This window comes from Ruditapes philippinarum, unplaced genomic scaffold, assembly GCF_026571515.1.
Source record: "Ruditapes philippinarum isolate M1 unplaced genomic scaffold, ASM2657151v2 ctg5521_1_1_1_1, whole genome shotgun sequence".
NCBI classification, from domain to species: domain Eukaryota; kingdom Metazoa; phylum Mollusca; class Bivalvia; order Venerida; family Veneridae; genus Ruditapes; species Ruditapes philippinarum.
In genome coordinates this window covers 54650-75899 of record NW_026865851.1, presented here as the reverse complement: position 1 = coordinate 75899, position 21250 = coordinate 54650, and the positions used below count along the sequence as shown (strand labels likewise).

The following is a 21250-nucleotide window of genomic DNA, read 5'->3' as shown; positions in this document are numbered from 1 at the left end:
GGATGCCAGGGTTTTCTTTTTTAGACGAAGTTTTTATTGTGTTTTTTTGGGTTTCATTAAAAATTAAAAATTAAATACTATTTAAAAATGTACAGGTTTTTTTATTTTAAAAAATTTGACAAATAAATTTGAAAATTTACATAGCCCTATTAATTTCATGACATTGTTTTTCTTTTTTATTTGATTTTAAAGAGGGAACCATAAAATTCATCTAAAAAATTAAACCCATAAACAAAAAATTAAAAAAAAAAGGGGGGCAAGAAATTAATTACAGGGTCGCAAAGGTTTCCTGATTGCACAAAACACATGGAGTAAAAAAACAAGGGAAATCAACTATTTGTCAGTGTAAAAGTGTTTTTTAAAGGGGAACACCCGTAAAAGAGGCTGCTTTGTACATTTTTCAGCAAAAATTTTGAAAAAGTTTTATCTTAAAACAAAACCAATTAAAAAACACTTTAAATTTTAATGTTAAAATAGACTCTTTCTTTTTTCAACTGGGCTTGCATTTTAATGTTTCATACGTTTTGATGTTCTGTAAATTAAAAAATTAAAGTTAACATTTTATCCCGGTCTTTTTTTTCAAAATTTTGTAAGGTATTGTGGGACAAGGGGAATTATATAGGGTTCTTTTTTTCAAAAAATTTGAGGGGCAATGCGCCATCCCCATTTTTTTCCAAGTTTTTAAAGAAAATTTTAAAAAGAATTCTTCACCTTTCCCTCCCTTTGTGGCCCTGTGATGATTTTGGGTGTTTTGTTTTGATTTTTTTTTTGAAGAAATTTGCCCTTTTAAGAGGGCCCTGTTTTCGGGAAAAATATTACCAATGCCCCTTGTTTTTACTAAAGATACGATATTTTTTTAACATCATTTTTAAAATAATTAAACAAAAATACTTTTTTCCCAGTTTTATTTTTTTAAAAGAAAATGTTCATACGTTGTAAATCCCTAATATAAAAAACTACATAAATATTATTTCAGATGGATCTGATATAAGTTAAGATCAGCAGAATGTCTAATGCCATTATTTATTATGCCCCCACTTCAAAGAAGAGGGGGTATATTGCTTTGCATTTGTCTATCAGTCCGTCGGTTCGTAGACCAAATGGTTTCCGAGTGATAACTAAAGAACCCTAAGGCCTAGGAACTTCAAACTTGGTATGGTGATTGGTCATGATCAGTAGATGACTCCTATTGATTTCAGAGTCAAAGGTCAAGGTCACATTGACCTTGAAAGTAAAAATGGTTTCGGAACGCTTAGGCCTAGGAACTTCAAACTTGGTATGATGATTGGCCATGACCAGTAGATGACCCCTATTGATTTTGGGGTCAAGGGGTGAAAGGTCAAGGTCACATTGATCTTGAAAGTAAATATTGTTTCCGATCAATAACTAAAGAATGCTTAGGCCTAGGAACTTCAAACTTGGTATGATGATTGGTCATGACCAGTAGATGACCCCTATTGGTTTTTGGGTCAATGGGTCAAAGGTCAAGGTCACATTGACCTTGTAAGTAAAAACAGTTTCTGATCAATAACTAAAGAACCCTTAGGCCTAGATCTTCAAACTTGGTATGATGATTGGTCATGACTGGCAGATGACCCCTATTGATTTTGGAGTCAAGGGGTCAAAGGTCAAGGTCATATTGACCTTGTAAGTAAAAACGGTTTCCGATAAATAACTAATGAAGGCTTAGGCCTAGGAACTTAAAACTTGGTATGATGGTTGGTCATGACCGGCAGATGACCCCTATTGATTTTGGGGTCAATGGATCAAAGGTCAGGGTCACATTGACCTTGTAAGTAAGAACAGTTTCTGATCAATAACTAAAGAAGGCTTAGGCCTAGATCTTCCAACTTGGTATGATGATTGATCATGACTGGCAGATGACCCCTATTGATTTTGGAGTCAAGGGGTCAAAGGTCAAGGTCACAATGACCTTGTAAGTAAAAACAGTTTCCTATCAATAACTTAAGAAGGCTTAAAACTAGGAACTTCAAACTTGGTATGGTGATTGTTCATGACCAGCAGATGACCCCTATTGATTTTGGGGTCAAGGGGTCAAAGATCAAGGTCACATTCACCTTGTTAATAAAATCAGTTTCCCATCAATTATGAAAGAACTCTGAGTCCGAGGAACTTCAAACTTGGTGTGATGATTGGTCATGACCAGCAAATGAACCCTTTTGATTTTGAAGTCAAGGGGTCAAAGGTCAAGGTCACATTGACCTTGTTAGTATTAACGGTTTCTGATCAATAACTTAAGAAGGCTTAGGCCTAGGAACTTCAAACTTGGTATGGTGATTGCTCATGAACAGCAGATGACTGGTCATGACCAACAGATAAATCCTATTGATTTTGGGGTCAAGGGGTCAGAGGTCAAGGTCACATTGATTTGAAGTTAAAAACAGTTTCAACTCAATACCTAAAGGACGCTTAGGCCAAGGAACTTCAAACTTAGTATGATGATTGTTCATGACCAGCAGATGAACCCTATTGATTTTGGGGTCAAGGGGTCAAAGGTCAATGTCACATTGACCTTGTAAGTATAAATGGTTTCCGATCAATAACTTAAGAAGGCTTAGGCCTAGGAACTTCAAACTTAGTATGATGATTGTTCATGACCAGCAGACGAACTCTATCGATTTTGGGGTCAAGTGGTCAAAGGTCAAGGTCACATTGATTTGATGTTTAAAACGGTTTCCACTCAATACCTTAAAGATGCTTAGGCCTAGGAACTTCAAACTTAGTATGATGATTGTTCATGACCAGCAGATGAAGCCTATCGATTTTTGAGTCAATTTCAAGGTCACTTTGACCTTGTCTGTAAAAACAGTTTCCGCACAATAACTAAAGAATGCTTAGGCATTGGAACTTCAAACTTAATATAATGATTGGTCATGACCAGTAGATGACCTCTATTGATTTTGGGGTCAAGGAGTCAGTGTCAAATTGACCTTGTACCTATATTCATTTTATGGTCTTACGTAATATAACAATTTGGCTTGGCTGTCATTAATGAGGCCTACATGATTCAAAAAAATTATGCATATATTATTTTGTAAGATTTGTAAATTGCTGCACACAACCTATGGGGTCACAATAATTATTACCTTGTGACTAGTCATGACCAGTAGATAACCCTTATTAATTGTTTGTTCACTGGGTCAGAAGTCATGTATAATAACCTGATCACATGACTAATTGGCTGCCGATAGGGGGCATACATGTTTTACAAACATACCTTGTTAAACTATAAAGACCATTTTCTACAGGTACACTATATCATAGGAAATATAAGCTTACTGCCTTATTTCACTATTTAATACAGAAGATATTGTCAGATTCAGTAAACATGAGCAAAATGACTGAAGATTATCAATGTCATTACACATTTCAGATGGACCTGATTCAGCTGTTCTCAGCAAAACATCACCACACACTGTAACAGAAGGGGATACAAATAAAAAAATCGAATGTATTTCAGAATGCTATCCAGGTTGTTCTTATAAATGGACAAAAAGATCCTCTGCTATAACTTCTGAACATGTACTTCAACTAAACACTGTGTTAAGAGAGAACGCTGGACATTACAAATGCATTAGTACCAATACAGCAAAATCACAGTTCCAAAAGTCTGCAGAGTCAACTATAGAAATCATTGTTCAATGTAAGCTTTTGCTTGACTATTTGAAGAATAGGGAAAACTTTTTTACTCAATCTGGCATTTGCATCACCCTGGTACCTCCAAAACTTCAGGAGGGAATTGGTTGACACTGGGCACTTTATTTGAGAGAATGATATGTCGTTATCAAAGGCCCATTACTCAAATATTGATTTTTACAGAATTGTGGTCTCTATGAACTTTTTGAAATTTCTATATTATCCAGGTTTTTTTTTTTCTTTAAAGCAGTGAGAGTGGTCAAGCAAACTATCATACTGTTTATATGATAAGTAAATAAAAAGGAGTCTTCACAACCATGCTGTGAAGGTTAAAGACTTCACATATTTATTTATTGCCCAAGCCAGGAACGTTAAACTAACTTAAAGTCACTGTTTTACTTAGATAATATAGATATCTTATACAGTCGAGACTGTCATATGTGACTTTCCAAGGGATTTTCAGGAAAAGGTCGCATATGACAGGGAGTCTCTAAATACAGTCTCAATATCATCTATCTGTCTATATACCAATGTGACTTAAAGAACCTGTATGTTTTGTGATTGGTTCACGTATCTTGCAAAAAAATATATATGGATATAATTATGCAAATAAAACCATTTTCAAACATCAAAGAATATGTAAAATGTTTATTGCAAATATTTTTGCACATTATATTTAATCAATTAATTACATGCATTGATTTCTTATTGGAAAATTTGACTTAGAATTTATAGAAAATAAAGTTCTAATTACCTTCCTTTAATGGCCTTTATTTACATGAAATGTTAAATTGGGTGATATCTTTCTAAATTATGCTTATTTGAACTTACAATATTGACAAATCTAAATTTGAGCATCATATTTATGAAATAAAACCGTGAAAAAATTGTGATACAGGATCTTTACTGTAAACATATCCATATCCAAAGCTTTTTCTGGTTTGGTATCAATATTTTTTTCCGTATTAATTATGCAGCCATAGAAATGTAAATTAAAAAATTGCTGCCCAAAAAATCTTCCGTGGACACTATAATTAAAAAAAAAATCTAACACAAGTCTTAACCCAGTTTACTCAGGTAGTACATTACACACACATTGATTGCATCATGCTTCCCATAAACCGACGCTACGTCACTTGGTACCTGCATGTATCTACATGCTAACTGTGTAATTGAGATAGAGGTGTGTAGACTTTGTTTGCTACAGTGCTGGATTATAATTGGACTTAAATATATATAAAATTATTTTGGCCCTCTGGGTGTTATAATAGGTAATCTTTATCTGATTAACAGACAATTAAAAGGTGTGAAAGTCGTTTAAATCAGACAAAACATTGCATTGGGACCAGACAATTTGGGTCACTTGTCACATATGACAGGGAGTTGTTTAATTCAGACCATTTATATAGGAAAATGCGTTGGGAGTACTGAAACAAGGTCGGATAAGACAGGGAGTCGTTTAAATCAGGGGGTCGCTTAGGCAGTCTCGACTGTACTGTTTTGTGCTTGGCCACCATACCATAGTAAAAACACTAGTAAACAGTAAAATTACCATTAAACATTTAGCAGTGCATTTCACATCTTCTTATTTATTAAAAAGCAATACCACTGTCACATTTCACTTATTATATGTCTTTGTAGCTGTGAACTGATAAATATTAAACATGTCTAAAATATCTTTAACTTTCTTTAATACAGATGCCCCTGATGTAAATATTAGTCTGTCAATGACCAGTGTTAAAGAAGGAAAAAGTCTTATATTATACTGTAACGGCCATGGTGTACCATCTAGTTACAACTACACAAACTTAATTCAAAGCTGGAACAAAGTTGCAATACCAAATAACAATACAGCAGTAGATAATACAAAGAAGTATAGCTCTCTTTACTTTAAATCACTACGACTAGATGATACAGGGACATACACGTGTACATTAAACAATGGAATATCAAACCTATCAGGAATCCTTGACCAAAGTGGTACAAGGGAGATCATTGTACAAGGTAAAGAAGTCATTTCATTAAAGCTTTCTTTTATAATTTTTTTACTTTGACAGAAAAAATGGCCAATGAAAGAATATATTTCTGATACATTAAGAATAGATGACTGTGGTGATAACATTCTCTGACCAATTATAATTTTGGGGGAATATACAGGAATCACCTTGTCCTGTCCTTTCTGTTTCCGCCTTTTTAGTTCACTTGACCATGAAGTGGTCAAAGTGAGGTTAAGTGATGAGGCTATGGCCGGCATCGTGCCTTGTCATTAAACAGTAACAGTTTGGATTCGATCATAATCAAACTTTGTCAGAATGTTTTGTCTCAATAAAGTTCAAATATAGGTCATCTCAGGTAAAAAAACAAGGACACAGGAGCTAAAAATAGAAAAATCCTGTTAATGCTCTAGTGGCTGCAGTTTTAATCCAAATATCCGGGAAATTGATAAGGAAATAGAGAAAAACAGAATCCCTAAAGAAAGCCCAAAACAGCAAAATTAAAAATATTTAAGGCTCGCTTTGATTGAGCCTGTTCATGAACAGTACTGGAAAGTGCAAGTTACTGTCCACGCCCCCTAGCAACGGCTAAATTAGAATTAAACATTTTAACAAGAAAATGATGAAATTTTGAATTTAGAAACATCCATAGATGTGTTCATACGGTGGTTATCATGATGGAACCTTCAATGTGATACAGTAATGTCATTCCATGATTAAGCGGCATGATTAGTCCCCAAATAAAATAGTGTGTGTACCCTAAACTAGAAAACATGGGCAGAACTAAATAAAATGGAATTTTGAAAGTGGATATGAGGTTATGAAGCCTGCATATTAAAGACAAGACGTCAAAAGACAATTTAAAAGCAGGCAACATATCCTAACGGTGTTTTTACAGTATTTAAGTAGGTATACTCAGGAACCATCCCAGTTTAAAAAGGTCAAATAGAAAAAACTAAAAATTACCAAGGTTGTTTTGATCAAGTTCTTGGTCAAGTTCAAATATGGGTCATCTTCGGTCAAAAACTAGGTCATAGGAGCTAAAAATAGAAAAATCTTGTTAACACTCTTGTGGCTGCAGTTTTGATCCAATTATTAGGAAGGTTGCTTTGATGATTATAAGATCAAGTTTGGATATGGGTCATCTTGGGTCAAAAACTAGGTCACGAGAGCTAAAAGTAGCAAAATCTTGTTACCTCTCTAGTGACTGCAGTTTTGATCCAAACATCCTGGAAATTAGTAGGGAAGATTGTTCTGATTATTTCCAATTCAAGTTCACATATGGGTTATCTCCGTTCAAAAGCTAGGTCACAGGAGCTAAAAATAGAAAAATCTTGTTAACACTTTAGTGGCTGCAGTTTTGATCCAAATATCCTGGAAATTGATCAGAAAGGATGTTTTGATGTTTTCTAGGTCAGGTTGTAATATAGGTCATATCTGGTGAAAAAACTAGGTCACAGGAGCTAAAATTGAAAAATCTTGTTAACACTTTAGTGGTTGCAGTTTTTAGCCAAATGTCATGGAATTTGTGACCAAGAAGGTTGTTTTGATGATTTCTAGGTCAAGTTGAGATATAGGTCATATCTGGTCAAAAACTAGGTCACAGGAACTAAAAGTAGACAAAAATCTTATTAACAGTAGTGGTTGCAGTTTGATCCAAATATTCTGGAAATTGGTCAGGAGGGTTGTTCTGATGATTTCTAATTCAAGTTCTAATATGGGTCATTTCCAGTCAAAAACTATGTCACAGGAACTAAAAATAGAAAAATCTTGTTAACACTCTAGTGGCTGCAGTTTTGATCCAAATATTCTAGAAATTGGTTAGGAGGGTTGTTTTAATGATTTCTAGATGATGTTTAATTTGGGTCATTTCCAGTTAAAAACTAAGTCACAGGAACTAAAAATAAAAGAATCTTGTTTACACTCGAGTGGCTGCAGTTTTGATCTTATATTCTTGAAATTTGCAAGAAGGCCGTTTTAATGATTTTCAGGTCAATTTCGAATATGGGTCATCTCCGGTCAAAAACTAGGTCACAGAAGCTAAAAGTAGAAAAATCTTATTAACAGTAGTGGTTGCAGTTTCGATCCAAATATTCTAGAAATTGGTAAGGAAGGTTGTTTTGATGATTTTCAGGTCAGGATTCTCTTCTAGTTAATTGCTTGAAGGAGTTTGAACATGGACCATTTTTGATGAAAAACTATGTCACAGGAGCTAAAAATAGAAAAAATCTTGTTCACTTTTTAGTGGCTAATGTTGTGTTAAGCAAATATCCCGGAAACTTGTCTGCAAGTTTGTTTTGCTGATTTTAAAGCTAGTGACAGGGTGAGCTGTTGTGATCGCCTTTAGTCCGGCGTCCGTCCGTCCATAAACTTTTACTTTAAATGACATCTCCTGATAAACCACTAAGCCAATTTCATCCAAACTCCACAGGAATTTACCTTTGGTGGTCACCTTTAAAAATTGTTCAAAGAATTTAATTCCATGCAGAACTCTGGTTACCGAAAGAAAAAACTTTAAATATCTTTTAAAAATCCCAAAGAGCTACAGCTAAGATATTTGGCATGAAACATCTTCTAGTGAGTGTCTTCCAAATTTGTTCAAATAAAAGACCTGGGGTCAAAATTGGCCTCGCCCCAAGGGTGTCATTGTTTTAACTACTAAGTAAATGTATATGTGTATAGTAAAAACTTAAAAACTCTTCTTTTGAAAAACCCAACGAGCTAGAGCTTAGATGTTTAGCATGAAAAATCTTCTAATGGCTGTCTACCAAGTTTGTTCAAATAAAAGCCCTTGGGTTAAAATTGGCCCTGCCCGAGGGGGGGGGGTGGGATCATTGATTTTCCTTTTACATGTGTATGGTAAAAAACCTAAAGAGCTAGAGTTTAGATTCTAATCATGAAACACCATTGAGTGAGTGTCTACCAAGTTTGTTCAATAAAAACCCTGGGTAAAGATTGGACCTGTTGGGGGGGGGGGGGTCATTGTTTTTCATTATATGTGTGTAGTAAAATTAAAACATCTTCTTTTAAAAATCTCAAAGACTTAGAGCTTAGATGTTTAGCATGAAACATCTTCTAATGCATGTCTACCAAGTTTGTTCAAATAAAAGCCCTGGGGTTTAAACTGGCCTAGCTCCGGGGGCTGGTGAGGGACTTCAGGGCCATCATGGCCCTCTTGTTAAGTTGAATATTGGTCACCCGGGGTCAAAAACTAGGTCACACTTACTAAATATGGAACAACCTTATTAATACTCTAGAAATCACATTTTTGACTCAATTGTCATCAACTTGGTCAGGATGCTTGTCTAAGTAATTGCTTGGATGAGTTTTATGGGACAGATGAGTGATCTAGGGCCATCTTGGCCCTCTTGTTAAGAAAAAGGGCAAGATAAAAATGGAATTTGTCTGGCTGTCTGTCCACCACACTTTCATGCCCAGTCTTTAATAAAGTCATTATACCCCTACCACAAAATGGGGGGGGGGGGCTATAATGAATTCGCTTTGTCGCGTCGGTTTATCGGTCTGTCCATGCGTTTCCATTTTCGTGTCCGCTCTATAAATCCTATACCAATTGAAGGATTTTCTTCAAACTTGGCTCAAATGTTCACTTCAACAAGGGGATGTGCAGAACCCATGTTGCCCATGTGTCAGCTCAAGGTCACAATTGAAGGTCAAATATCAAACAATCAAATATCAGACAGTATGTCGTGTACGCTCTGTAACTCCCACACTTATTGAAAGATTTTCTTCAAACTTGACTCAAATGTTCACCTCAACAAGGGGATGTGCAGAACCCATGTTGCCCATGTGTCAGCTCAAGGTCAAGGTCACAATAGAAGGTCAAATATCAAACAATGAAATATAAGACAGTATGTCGTGTCCGCTCTGTAAGTCCTACACTAATTGAAAGATTCTTCAAACTTGGCTCAAATGTCCACCTCAACAAGGTTATGTGCAGAACCCATGTTACTCTTTTGCCGGCTTAAGGTCAAGGTCACACTTGAAGGTCAAAAATTGACTTAGAAAATGTTCTTAAATTTTAACATGTATTTGAATATTTCTGAAACTAGAAAAGGTATTTGCTTGAAACTTAAAAGCTTTATGAAGTGTCACAATTAAGATAAGCAGGTCAAGTTTCATAAATCTGTATTGCATTTTAACAAAGTTATGCCCCTTTTTAGCTCGACTATTCACAGAATAATCGAGCTAATGCAGTCACCCATTTGTCGGCATCGGCTTCCCTGTGGTTAAGTTTTTGTATGTAAGCTGGTATCTCCATAACTACTGAAGGGAATGGATTGAAACTTCACACACTTGTTCTCTGTGATTATCTAAGATGATTGGCACAAGTCCCATAACTCTAATTTGCTTTTTTACATAATTATGCCCCTTTTTCAAATTAGAAATTCTTGGTTAAGTTTCTGCGTGTAAGCTGGTATCTCCATAGCTACAGAAGGGAATGGATTGAAAATTGACACACTTGTTCTCTGTGATTATCTAAGATGATTGGCACAAGTCCCATAACTCTGATTTGCCTTTTTACATAATTATGCCCCTTTTTCGACTTAGAAATTCTTGGTAAAGTTTTTGCATGTAAGCTGGTATTTCCATAACTACTGAAGGAAATGGATTGAAACTTCACACACTTGTTCTCTGTGATTATCTTAGATGATTGGCACAAGTCCCGTAACTCTAATTTGCTTTTTTACATAATTATGCCCCTTTTTCGACTTAGAAATTCTTGGTTAAGTTTTTGCGTGTATGCTGGTATCTCCATAACTACTGAAGGGAATGAATTGAAACTTCACACACTTGTTCTCTGTGATTATCTAAGATGATTGGCACAAGTCCCATAACTCTGATTTGCTTTTTTAAATAATTATGCCCCTTTTTCGACTTAGAAATTCTTGGTTAAGTTTTTGCATGTAAGCTGGTATCTCCATAACTACTGAAGGGAATGGATTGAAACTTCACACACTTGTTCTCTGTGATTATCTAAGATGATTGGCACAAGTCCCATAACTCTGATTTGCTTTTTTACATAATTATGCCCCTTTTTCAACTTAGAAATTCTTGGTTAAGTTTTTGCGTGTAAGCTGGTATCTACTGAAGGGAATGGATTGAAACTTCACACACTTGTTCTCTGTGATTATCTAAGATGATTGGCACAAGTCCCATAACTCTGATTTGCTTTTTTACATAATTATGCCCCTTTTTCAACTTAGAAATTCTTGGTTAAGTTTTTGCGTGTAAGCTGGTATCTCCATTACTACCGAAGGGAATGGATTGAAACTTCACACTCTTGTTGTCTCTGATTATCTAAGATGATTGGCACAAGCTCCATAACTCTGATTGCTTTTTTGCAAAATTATGCCCCTTTTTTGACTTGAATTTTTGCTTGTAAGCTAGTATCTCCATAACTGCTGAAGGGTTTGTACCTTTTCGGACAATTTTATGTATTATACTCAATGAAACACCCTTGTGACAACTTTTCGAATAGTCGAGCGTTGCTGTTGTTAAGTCTTCAAATTTACATTAATCAAATATTAGACAATATGTTATGTCAGCTCTATAAATCCTATACTAACGGAAAAATTTTCTTCAAACTTTACTCATATGTTCACCTCAACAAGGTTATGTGCAGAATCCATGTTACCTTTGTGCTGGCTAAAGGTCAAGGTCACACTTGAAGGTCAAAAATTGACTTAGAAAATGTCTAGTACATTGGGAAAATGAAAGGTTAATTGTAACTGTTTCGAACATGATTTGACAATATATATTTATACTAATACCTGTACAATTAGTCTTTTTTTCACCAGAGATAATTTCCTTTTATGTATATGTATTTGTACTATTAAAGTTATTCTCTTAATCACCTTTCCAAGTCGTCTTCTGTCAAGTACATTGGTGGGGGTATGAATCGCATTTAGCGATAGTTCTAGTTTATTAAAGAAGTTGAACTAACATGGCACAAGTGTTTTTTATATTAACATGATATGTCATGCTGAACACCTGGATCGCTACCTCCAAGGTCACACTTGAGGATTAAAGGTCAACATTGTCTATTTGAGGGTATATGTTGTGTCTGGTCCATTAGTTTCTTATCCATGAAGAGAATTTGAAAATATTTGGTACAAATGTTCATCATAATGTGACAAGGTTAGCTTTTGTGATCACTTTTCTTTCCGTTTGGGGGCCCTGGAGTCTGTCTGTAAATTTTTATTTGATAGGACACCCTTTTTCAAAAAAAAACTAAGCCAATTTTACCAAACATCACGGGAAAATTTTCCTTTGGGGGGTCACCTTTGTTTAAAATTTAAAACTGAAATTTATATTTAAAAATTAAAAATTTTCCCCTCTGAGCCTAGGGGAAAGATTTTTAGCATAAAAGCATTGTTTTATGAAAATTATACCCCTTGGGGTAAAAATTGGGTTTTTTCCTAATATGTTTTATCCCGGGGAGGAGCATTAAATTTTCCTTTCTTACCCAAAAGGAAGTTTTTCCGACCCCGATTAAAACTTTGGCCCTCCTTTAAAAATGGCGGGGGAAATAACCCCTGTCCGAAAATGCCTACCCTGTCTACACCCTGATTTGACATGGGATAAGACATTTATTCCCAGCCAGTTTTTTTAAGCTATTCAGTTGACAATAGAAAAGACAGAAATCTATTTTTAGATTTTTAGCTCACCATGCACATTATTGCGTCCGGCGTCTGTCCAAATTTTATTCAAACAACATCTTCTATAATACCACTAGGCCAATATTAATGAAACTTGGCAGGAATACTCTTTGTATGAAGCTTTATCAAGACTCTTCAAAGAATTCCATTCCATGCTAAACTCTGGTTGCTATGGCAACTAAAAGAAAAAACTTAAAATCTCTTATACTTCAAAATGGAGAGGGCAAGAGCTTAGTTAATTCAAAATAGAGTCAATCAGAATAGCACACATATGAGAGCTACAGTGAAGTTCATTTCCCCATTCAATAATGGATTCTTCCATTAATTTCGTAACACCATCAGAGACGAGACTGTCATTTCCGAAATACAATATAAAATATTTCGGTTCTTGACAATGACTTGCACATTTTATTTATTAATTAAGATATTTCACAAAAATTAGCTATATTTAAGATAAAAGTTTAATTTACAGTACAGATATTATTTTTACATCCTTCCGGTTTGCGGGAAAAACCATATAGATTCTATTTCAAGATACATTTTCAAGATGAATTTTTTCAATGAATAAAACTTTTATTGAAACTGACATCTATTATACAGTAAGGACAGAGGCAAAGTGATGTTTTGGGATAAGAACGTTGTATATGCAAATGAGTATACTCAAACCCCATGATACCGGTGGCTCCACGGTACCGGTGTATTCACATATCTCGCGATATTATTGTCAACACCACCTACCGACTGTTTATATTGACATGCTCTAGTAATATTGGCTTTTTCAAAGTTTTTAAACATTTTGACGAGTTTCTGAAGAAAATATTTCACATATTTCTACCTTATTTTTATTTTACCATTCTAATTCTCCATTTCATAAATTGATCTCTCTACAAAACACATTTTTTTTTTCAAGGTGCTGACGTCATTCAACCTCCGTTATATGTCACTTGACCTTTTGACATCATTTTTGGCGGGGAAAAAATAATCTATGGAAAGCCATTAGTGCATATAAAATAGCTTTGGAAATTGAAAAGTCAGTTTCATTCTTTTAGGGGAGTCTGTGTAAAGTACCATATTGATATTTAATGTTCATCATATGAAAATAAAATAGATTCAATGATATAAAAGGACCAGAAAATCACAACAACACTAAAATTAAGTGATGGGAATTTTTGAATCCAGCCACATTGTATAATATACACCTGTAATTTGGGAGTAAAAGATTCTAAAACAGCGATCCCTTGGGAGTAATAAAAAGATAAAAAGTTATTTATTGAAACACACGTTTTTATGTTGTTTTGATCTTTGTTTTTTTCAGATATGAATACAAGAATGCTAAAATGATATATTTGCTATTAAAAACTGCAATGGCTTTCCATATAAAATAACATTTTTACCAGTGCACCGGTAGCATGAAGTCTGTTTAATTACGTCAATACAAAATGGTCGACCTTTGTTTACATTCGTAATGAGCGAGAATTTCAGGGTAACAGAACTCTGTTATGCATTTTTAAAGAGGATTAAATGTTAATGAAGTTGTTAATTCATTTTTTGTGCCCCCACTGGGGGGGGGGGGGGGCATTTAGATTGACCTTGTCCGTCCGACCGGACCAAATATTTGATATTTTTTTTTATTGAGCTAAATTCCAGCTTATGGTCCAGGTGTAGTTTATGAGCTGGTTTGCCTCTTAAATATCTTAAGTTGGTATATCAGTCCTCCATCCGTCCACCCTTGCAAAAAATTACTGGTAATTTACCAGGATTTTTACTAGGATTTTATTGGGAAATCCCAGGAATATTTAACAGGGATAATTCCTAGGAAATGCAAGGAAATCTGAGGAATTTCCAGTTACTGGCTGGCGGTAATTAGAACGACTGAAAACTACTGGTAGTAACTAGAAAAAATGTGAAAACCAGGAATGCCTTAGATCGACTTGTACTTGAAAATCCTAATTACTGAGAATGACCTGCCCACGGTATTTGGAACATTTTTCTAGTCAATCCCAGGCATTCCCAAGGCATTTCAAAGACCTATGATAATACCAGTAACTCCTGGTATTTTTATAATCTTAGGAATGACTGAGAATGACCTGCCCACGGTATTTGGAACATTTTTTCAAGTTATTCCTTGGCATTTCAAAAGAACTTGGATATCCCAGACGTTCCTGGTATTTCCCCATGATCTAAGGAATGGCTGGAATAGCCCTAGGATTGCATTGTACTGGAAATTCCTAGCAACTGGGTATGACTGGACCACAGCTAAATTACTGCTACTAGGGCCACCAAAAAGATCATTATGATTAAAATCAAATACCGGTAATCAGTTTTGTAGAAGACATCATTACAAGAAAGTGCTGACAATACAAGATGCCATTGGACACAGGGCAATCACAATACTTCACATAAGCACATTGTACTTGATGTGAACTAAAAATGTGCACTTTTAAAATCCAGTTAAATGACAAGCAGTTCAACATCAGTCATAAGCAATTTAATAAAAAGCATGATTGCATATGAAACAAAGTATTTTCCTTACAGTTTAATTGTTTTGTATTGTTTAGACACACTTCTTTAGATATATCATTGTAGTTACTGGAATGCAATGAGCTTTGGCAATAACACTTGACTTAAGATTCCTTTTTTAAAACAGTGTAACATGAGACACCTCTTTGAATTTTAGCACTAAAAAGTTAAAACATTATAATACTTGACTAGGTCTCTCCTAGATTTTTAATTTGCTTTCATCATTTTTCTTAACTGATTGAATGAGGGACATCACTTAAACAGTCTAAGAAATGTCACTTAAACAGTAAAAAAAAAAAAAAAAAAAAAAAAAAAAAAAAAAAAAAAAAAAAAAAAAAAAAAAAAAAAAAAAAAAAAAAAAAAAAAAAAAAAAAAAAAAAAAAAAAAAAAAAAAAAAAAAAAAAAAAAAAAAAAAAAAAAAAAAAAAAAAAAAAAAAAAAAAAAAAAAAAAAAAAAAAAAAAAAAAAAAAAAAAAAAAAAAAAAAAACAAAAAAAAAAAAAAAAAAAAAAAAAAAAAAAAAAAAAAAAAAAAAAAAAAAAAAAAACCAAAAAAAAAAAAAAAAAAAAAAAAAAAAAAAAAAAAAAAAAAAAAAAAAAAAAAAAAAAAAACAAAAAAAAAAAAAAAAAAAAAAAAAAAAAAAAAAAAAAAAAAAAAAAAAAAAAAAAAAAAAAAAAAAAAAAAAAAAAAAAAAAAAAAAAAAAAAAAAAAAAAAAAAAAAAAAAAAAAAAAAAAAAAAAAAAAAAAAAAAAAAAAAAAAAAAAAAAAAAAAAAAAAAAAAAAAAAAAAAAAAAAAAAAAAAAAAAAAAAAAAAAAAAAAAAAAAAAAAAAAAAAAAAAAAAAAAAAAAAAAAAAAAAAAAAAAAAAAATGAAACGCAAGAAACCTCCAGTATTACATGCAACTCCTACATTTTTCTATTGCTGTCTTTCTGAAATGAGTAAATCCTTGCTGTAAGAGATACAATTTTTTGCCGGTTTAATAATTTTCTTGTCATCAAATCTTTCATACTGAGAATCTTAGAAATCCACTGAATTTTTGATGATCACTGGTAAATCAAATGAAATGTTGATCTTTGGTAAATCCAAACGACTTCTTTGCATTTTCACAGATATATATATATATATATATACAACAGATAGGAAGCTCTAAAAATAGATAATAGTCAGATTCAGACCCACAATCCTTTGCAGGCTTCGGTGATAATTGGGTTTTCTTGTTAGTCTCCAATTTTCGCACTCTTGTTAAACTTGGACGATATCCATGAATTATTGTTTACATACCCCGACATAAATTTTCATCAGAGAAATATTTGTATAGGAAAGTGTGTATAGTACCTTTTGCAATAAATAATTATTGCTTCTTATTTAAGCAAAAAAATGTTTCATCTTCCTCCGGGAATTCAATATGACGGTGTTTTGGCTATTTTTACCCAGGATGCATCAAATCTCTGAAAATCCCGCAACATAATTATGATACTTTATAAGAACACAATTTTGCCAATACTGAATTTAACTGTGTGACATCACAGTTTCTTCTCCATGTATATTTAGCTCCATGGCATTTTGTACAACTTTGCCCTCTTTTCAAATTAACTGAAGAATTTATGACAGTTTCTATATCAAAAGTTTTGACCCGTTTTATAGATTTAACTCTCTCACTCTCCTCAGCTTTGAACATCATCCACAAGTTAGTTGTACTCCTCCTTTTGTGGCTTGTGGTACCAATTCTTAACTGAAATCAAACAAATACATTTCTCTACATATGGAAATATACAAGATATTTGAAATACGAAATAAATACAAATCACTTGGCAGGACGTGAAGTGGATGCACACTTGGTTCAAGCGAGTAAAATCATTGCAATCTTGACAAAATGGTTTCTGTGTCTTAAATATTTACAAAACTCTCACATATTTTTTCAGGTAAGTGGGTTTGTATGTTATTTGATTTTTTTTTAAAATGGCCATTCATGAAGGAAGTGTTTATGACACTCTGTTCTGGGCCTCAGATTTGTAGCTTTTGGTTAAACAAAGCTATTGAAGTTATAAACTGGTCATGTATATATTTTGAAATTTGATAAGTGAAAATCCAGGGCGGTTTTTATGCTCGTTTATTCACATATGTAAGTTTTGAAGTTCACCAAAAAAGGCAAACTAATGAAAATATACTGTATTTTTTTTATTATTATTTATTATCATTGTTATTCCTGTAATTTAGTGATGTTGATCATTATTTCTGTAAAGTTGGTTGATTCTAACTCAAGCACTCAAGGAACAAATAACACAACATAATGAAACAGTTTTCACGAAGTCAAGGGAAATAACTCTACAAATACATTATACGGGATAAATCCACAAGCGGAACCCAAGGTGCACAACTACATATGCTGACCAACCTTCCCGTAAGGTTTAATGACTCTATGTCAAATCCTTTATGATTTACATGCGACAAGTTGAAAATTGCAAACATTTTCTAAGTCAAGGTCAATAACTCTAAAAAATAAAATAAATCCACACGAAAATATCCAGTGCACAACTTCACAATCATGCTGATCAACATTCCTGCAAAGTTTCATGACTCTATGTCAAACCCATTTTGAGTTACATGCGACACAAGTTGAAAATTGCAAAATTTTACTAAGTCAAGGGCAATAACTCTAAAAATACTATATAAATCCAGACAAAAATACCCAGGTGCACAACTACACATGCTGATCAACATTCCTGTAAAGTTTCATGACTCTAGGTCAAATACTTTTTGAGTTTAACATCCGACACAAAAGAGAACGGACGGATAAGGGTAAATCTAAATGCCCGCCACTAAAGTGGGGCAACAAAAATATCTTGTTCAAGCGTGTTCAACCACTTCACGTCCTGCCCCCTAATACAATAACAGATTACAGTCATCAAATTTAGCACTGGCCTGGTGGCCCATGACCAGTGTAAATTTTAAGAGAATTTAGTTAAATATATAGTAATAAAAAGAATAAGGAAAGTGAAACACACGAAACAAAGTGGGTCAGGTTTCTATAATTTTATTTAAGACCTACGTTCTTAATAAATAAATTCAAAACTGGAATTCGGACGAGTATATTCAAAAATCTTAAATTTGATGACTGAGATTAAGGCAATGTATTCAGGTTAGTGCTTAAAGTATGACACTGTTTGTGCTACTTTTGTTCTTTGCAAATCATCATGTGGGATTTATTTTAATGGACCAGTATTCAGATTCTCTAGTATAGGCTTAGGCAGTGTCAAAGAAAAACCATTTTAGCTAGGCTGTCACCTTGACCACTGACCGATAAATTTTGGTGGCCTAGACAACTTTTTAGTGGTCCAATAATTCCCATACTTGCACAGAAATCTAGAGATTAAATCACACATACAAAACAAAAACAAACAGAAAACATGATTTCTGTTTCAAATAAATTTTTGGAGGTAACTTATTGTGATTTAAAATTCAGTCAGTAATGTGTTATTTTAAAATACAGACATGATGTAGGCTTATTGAACATCATCTTTTCTTGTTGATCTTGTTTATCATATTCTAATATATAACTACATAATTTGATAGATTAATGGTGATATAAAAATATTGTTTCTTTATAAAAACTTTTTTTTCTAATACAAGTGCAAAATTGCTAAGGTAGTGAACTGTCTGCATACTAGGGTATTGAACTGTCTGGGGAGAAAAAAAACTTGCTACCATGCATTTTTCAAAACAATATTTTAAACTTTTAAAGAGCATAAGCAAATAATTTCCTGCAGGGAAGCACAATCATCTTCAAGGATGGTTTGTTTTTTATTCATTATTATTATATCTTTCCTGTTCAACAAAGAAATAAATAAAAACAGGTCGCGAAAATATGTGACAAATGTCCGTTTACGCATTTTTTCCAGTAAGGTTTAAGTATCTTAATTGTAACTAGGAATAAGCTGGAAATACAATTATTATTTCTATTGTTACAGTCGGCAAATTGTTTCAAAATAATGCTTTTAGAAGTGAAGAAAGGTCATTAAAATAATCTCTAGACTCTTCATTTTTTCTAGGGGTCATAAACACGCCGGCTCTGTTTGGGAAAAAATCAGTGAATTTATGATAATACTCACAGTGAATTTCACCGATTGCAGCTTTGAAGGTCTTCTTCTGATAATTTGCTTGAGCAATTTCACCTTCCTTGTTGAATGTCTTTATTGGGGAGACGATATCAGTTCACTGCATGTTGATATAAGACGAAGTGTCTGTCGTCTTTGAATATTGCGCGCACAATAAACCTGTGTTCTACGTAATAATCCTGTGTACTACGTCAGTAACATGTGCTTGATTCGCATAATTTCGTGTAGTTCCGTTGTTTTTGCCGTCAATACAATGACTGAATAATTTCAATTATATCGTTGAATTTTATTTCACAAATCTATTATTTTAAGCCCAACAAGCGCTTGAATTTCATACAAAGCTACAGTAGTTTCCAAAACAATTGTGTTGCTACGTCATCAGTATACGTATCCAATACGTCATGAAATTATGCTCATCTTCAAGGTTAGCGTAAATATACGGATATTGCTTGAGTATAAACGTAAAGGTTCGCTGGTTAAGTAAAGACCAAGTTATCATCGTTAATTTCCGTCAGCATAAATATGACCTGCCACATAAATTATAGGCCTACTTTAATTTGACGCGGGGATTTGGGTTTTGACTCGTAAAAACTTGGAAATGCACAAATTTGACACGTGAAAAAATCTGCACAAGAGTCAATTTGCCACATGGGATTTTCAACTATGCAATAAATAATCACCTTAAATCCACCCCTAATTAGATCTACATATGTTCAAATCACACTCCTGGCAGTGTAAGCCGTGTATAAAGTGGTTTATACACACAGCCTGTGCACTGAAGCATGACATCAGTGGATGCAATTTGACAGCGCTAAAAATAGCTCTACACAACTGATAAAAATTACCATACTTCAGATGTCAATTATTGATTGTTTTTTTTTAAGGTTTATAATACGTCTTTGATTTACTTGGATTGCCTGTACATTTGTTATTTCTTTTTGGATTATATATTCCTACTATCTATTAATTAAATGGCCTATGATAAAATTGTCATAAATTAAGGTCAATTGATTATTTAATTTCAAATCAAAATGATAATAATAATAGTAATCCTAGAAAAAATATTATTAAATAGATCTAGATCAGTATGTTGTTTTATTTAAAAAAAAGAAAGAAAACATTTTTATTTTTCAATTTTATTGTCTTCCTTCTTTATTACTTGTTTACTTTCAACAAAGAGAATTCCTAGTCTTTAGGAATTTTTGTAAGATTCAAGGAATTTAGCACAGAAGTTAAGGATTTTGTTCTACAAGATAAATTCTAAGTAATTCCTAAAAACTTGGAATTTTGCAAAATCTTAAGTCTTAGAAATCTCAGAAAATAAATTACAATTCCTAGTATAACTTGGAAATTGATGAGTTGTTTAAAAATTATTAGAAATACCTAGTTCTCAGTAACTGGTATTTCCTAGGCCATACTAGAATAGCCAAGACTGGTTTTAACATTCTGGAATTTTCTAGGATAATAACTGGGAAATACTGGGACTTTTTAAATACCAGTATATATTTCTGCAAGGGCGTTCCCTTTTTGTGTCGCACTTAGTGTATAAAGTAATTGACCTAGAGTCATGAAACCTTAAAGGAATGTTTATCAGCATGTGAAGTTGTGCACCTGGGTATTTTCATATGGAGTTATTGCCCTTGACTTAGTAAAAATTTGCAACTTTAAAACTACTTGTTTGAATTCAGTACATTTTCATACAGTTGTCAAGCTGTAAGAGGAAGTGGCTTGCATAAGAACAATAACTCCATTTTGACAAATTACAGAGTTATTGCCGTTTGATACTTTTCCTTGTCCGGAGCATAACTTAAAACATACTGGTTATGTAACCACTGGGCTTTTGAACAGGTTTTGAAGATTTACTCTTCATTCCGGCCGCACCGGATGAATTTTTACCATTGTTCTCCTTGTCATGTGCTGTTTCTTTCTTTTCACTGCCTTTAGATACAGAAGGTAAAGAAGACTTTGGGAAATCATAGCGTCAGCCATGATGAAACTAAAACCAGAAACACTCCTACACATGTTTACAATTTATCGATTCAAAATTTATTTTGAACGAAATATTTTTCTGAAGGAAAAATAATAAACACCTTGACCACGTCAAAGAAATATTTTGATACAGTAAATAATAGAAATAATATGTCTAATTGATAATAATAAAACGGCGTTGCCATATTTCTAGTTCAGTACGCTATTGTAAAACAATAAATGCACGGACATGTATATAGTAAACTGTAAAGTTTACGAGCTGTCGAATACACATCCGACTAGCTTGAATATCACCTG

The 21250-nt window shown here is 33.3% G+C and overlaps 1 protein-coding gene across 1 annotated transcript in view; it reads left to right on the top strand.

Moving 5' to 3' along the window:
• The window catches only part of LOC132730558 (hemicentin-1-like), a 55617-nt gene that overhangs the window by 27100 nt on the left and 7267 nt on the right, over positions 1-21250 (top strand). The window contains exons 5-6 of the mRNA XM_060716516.1: positions 3395-3664; positions 5356-5661. Of these exons, the coding sequence (XP_060572499.1) occupies positions 3395-3664; positions 5356-5661 (576 nt within the window). The remainder of the gene's footprint in view (positions 1-3394; positions 3665-5355; positions 5662-21250) is intronic.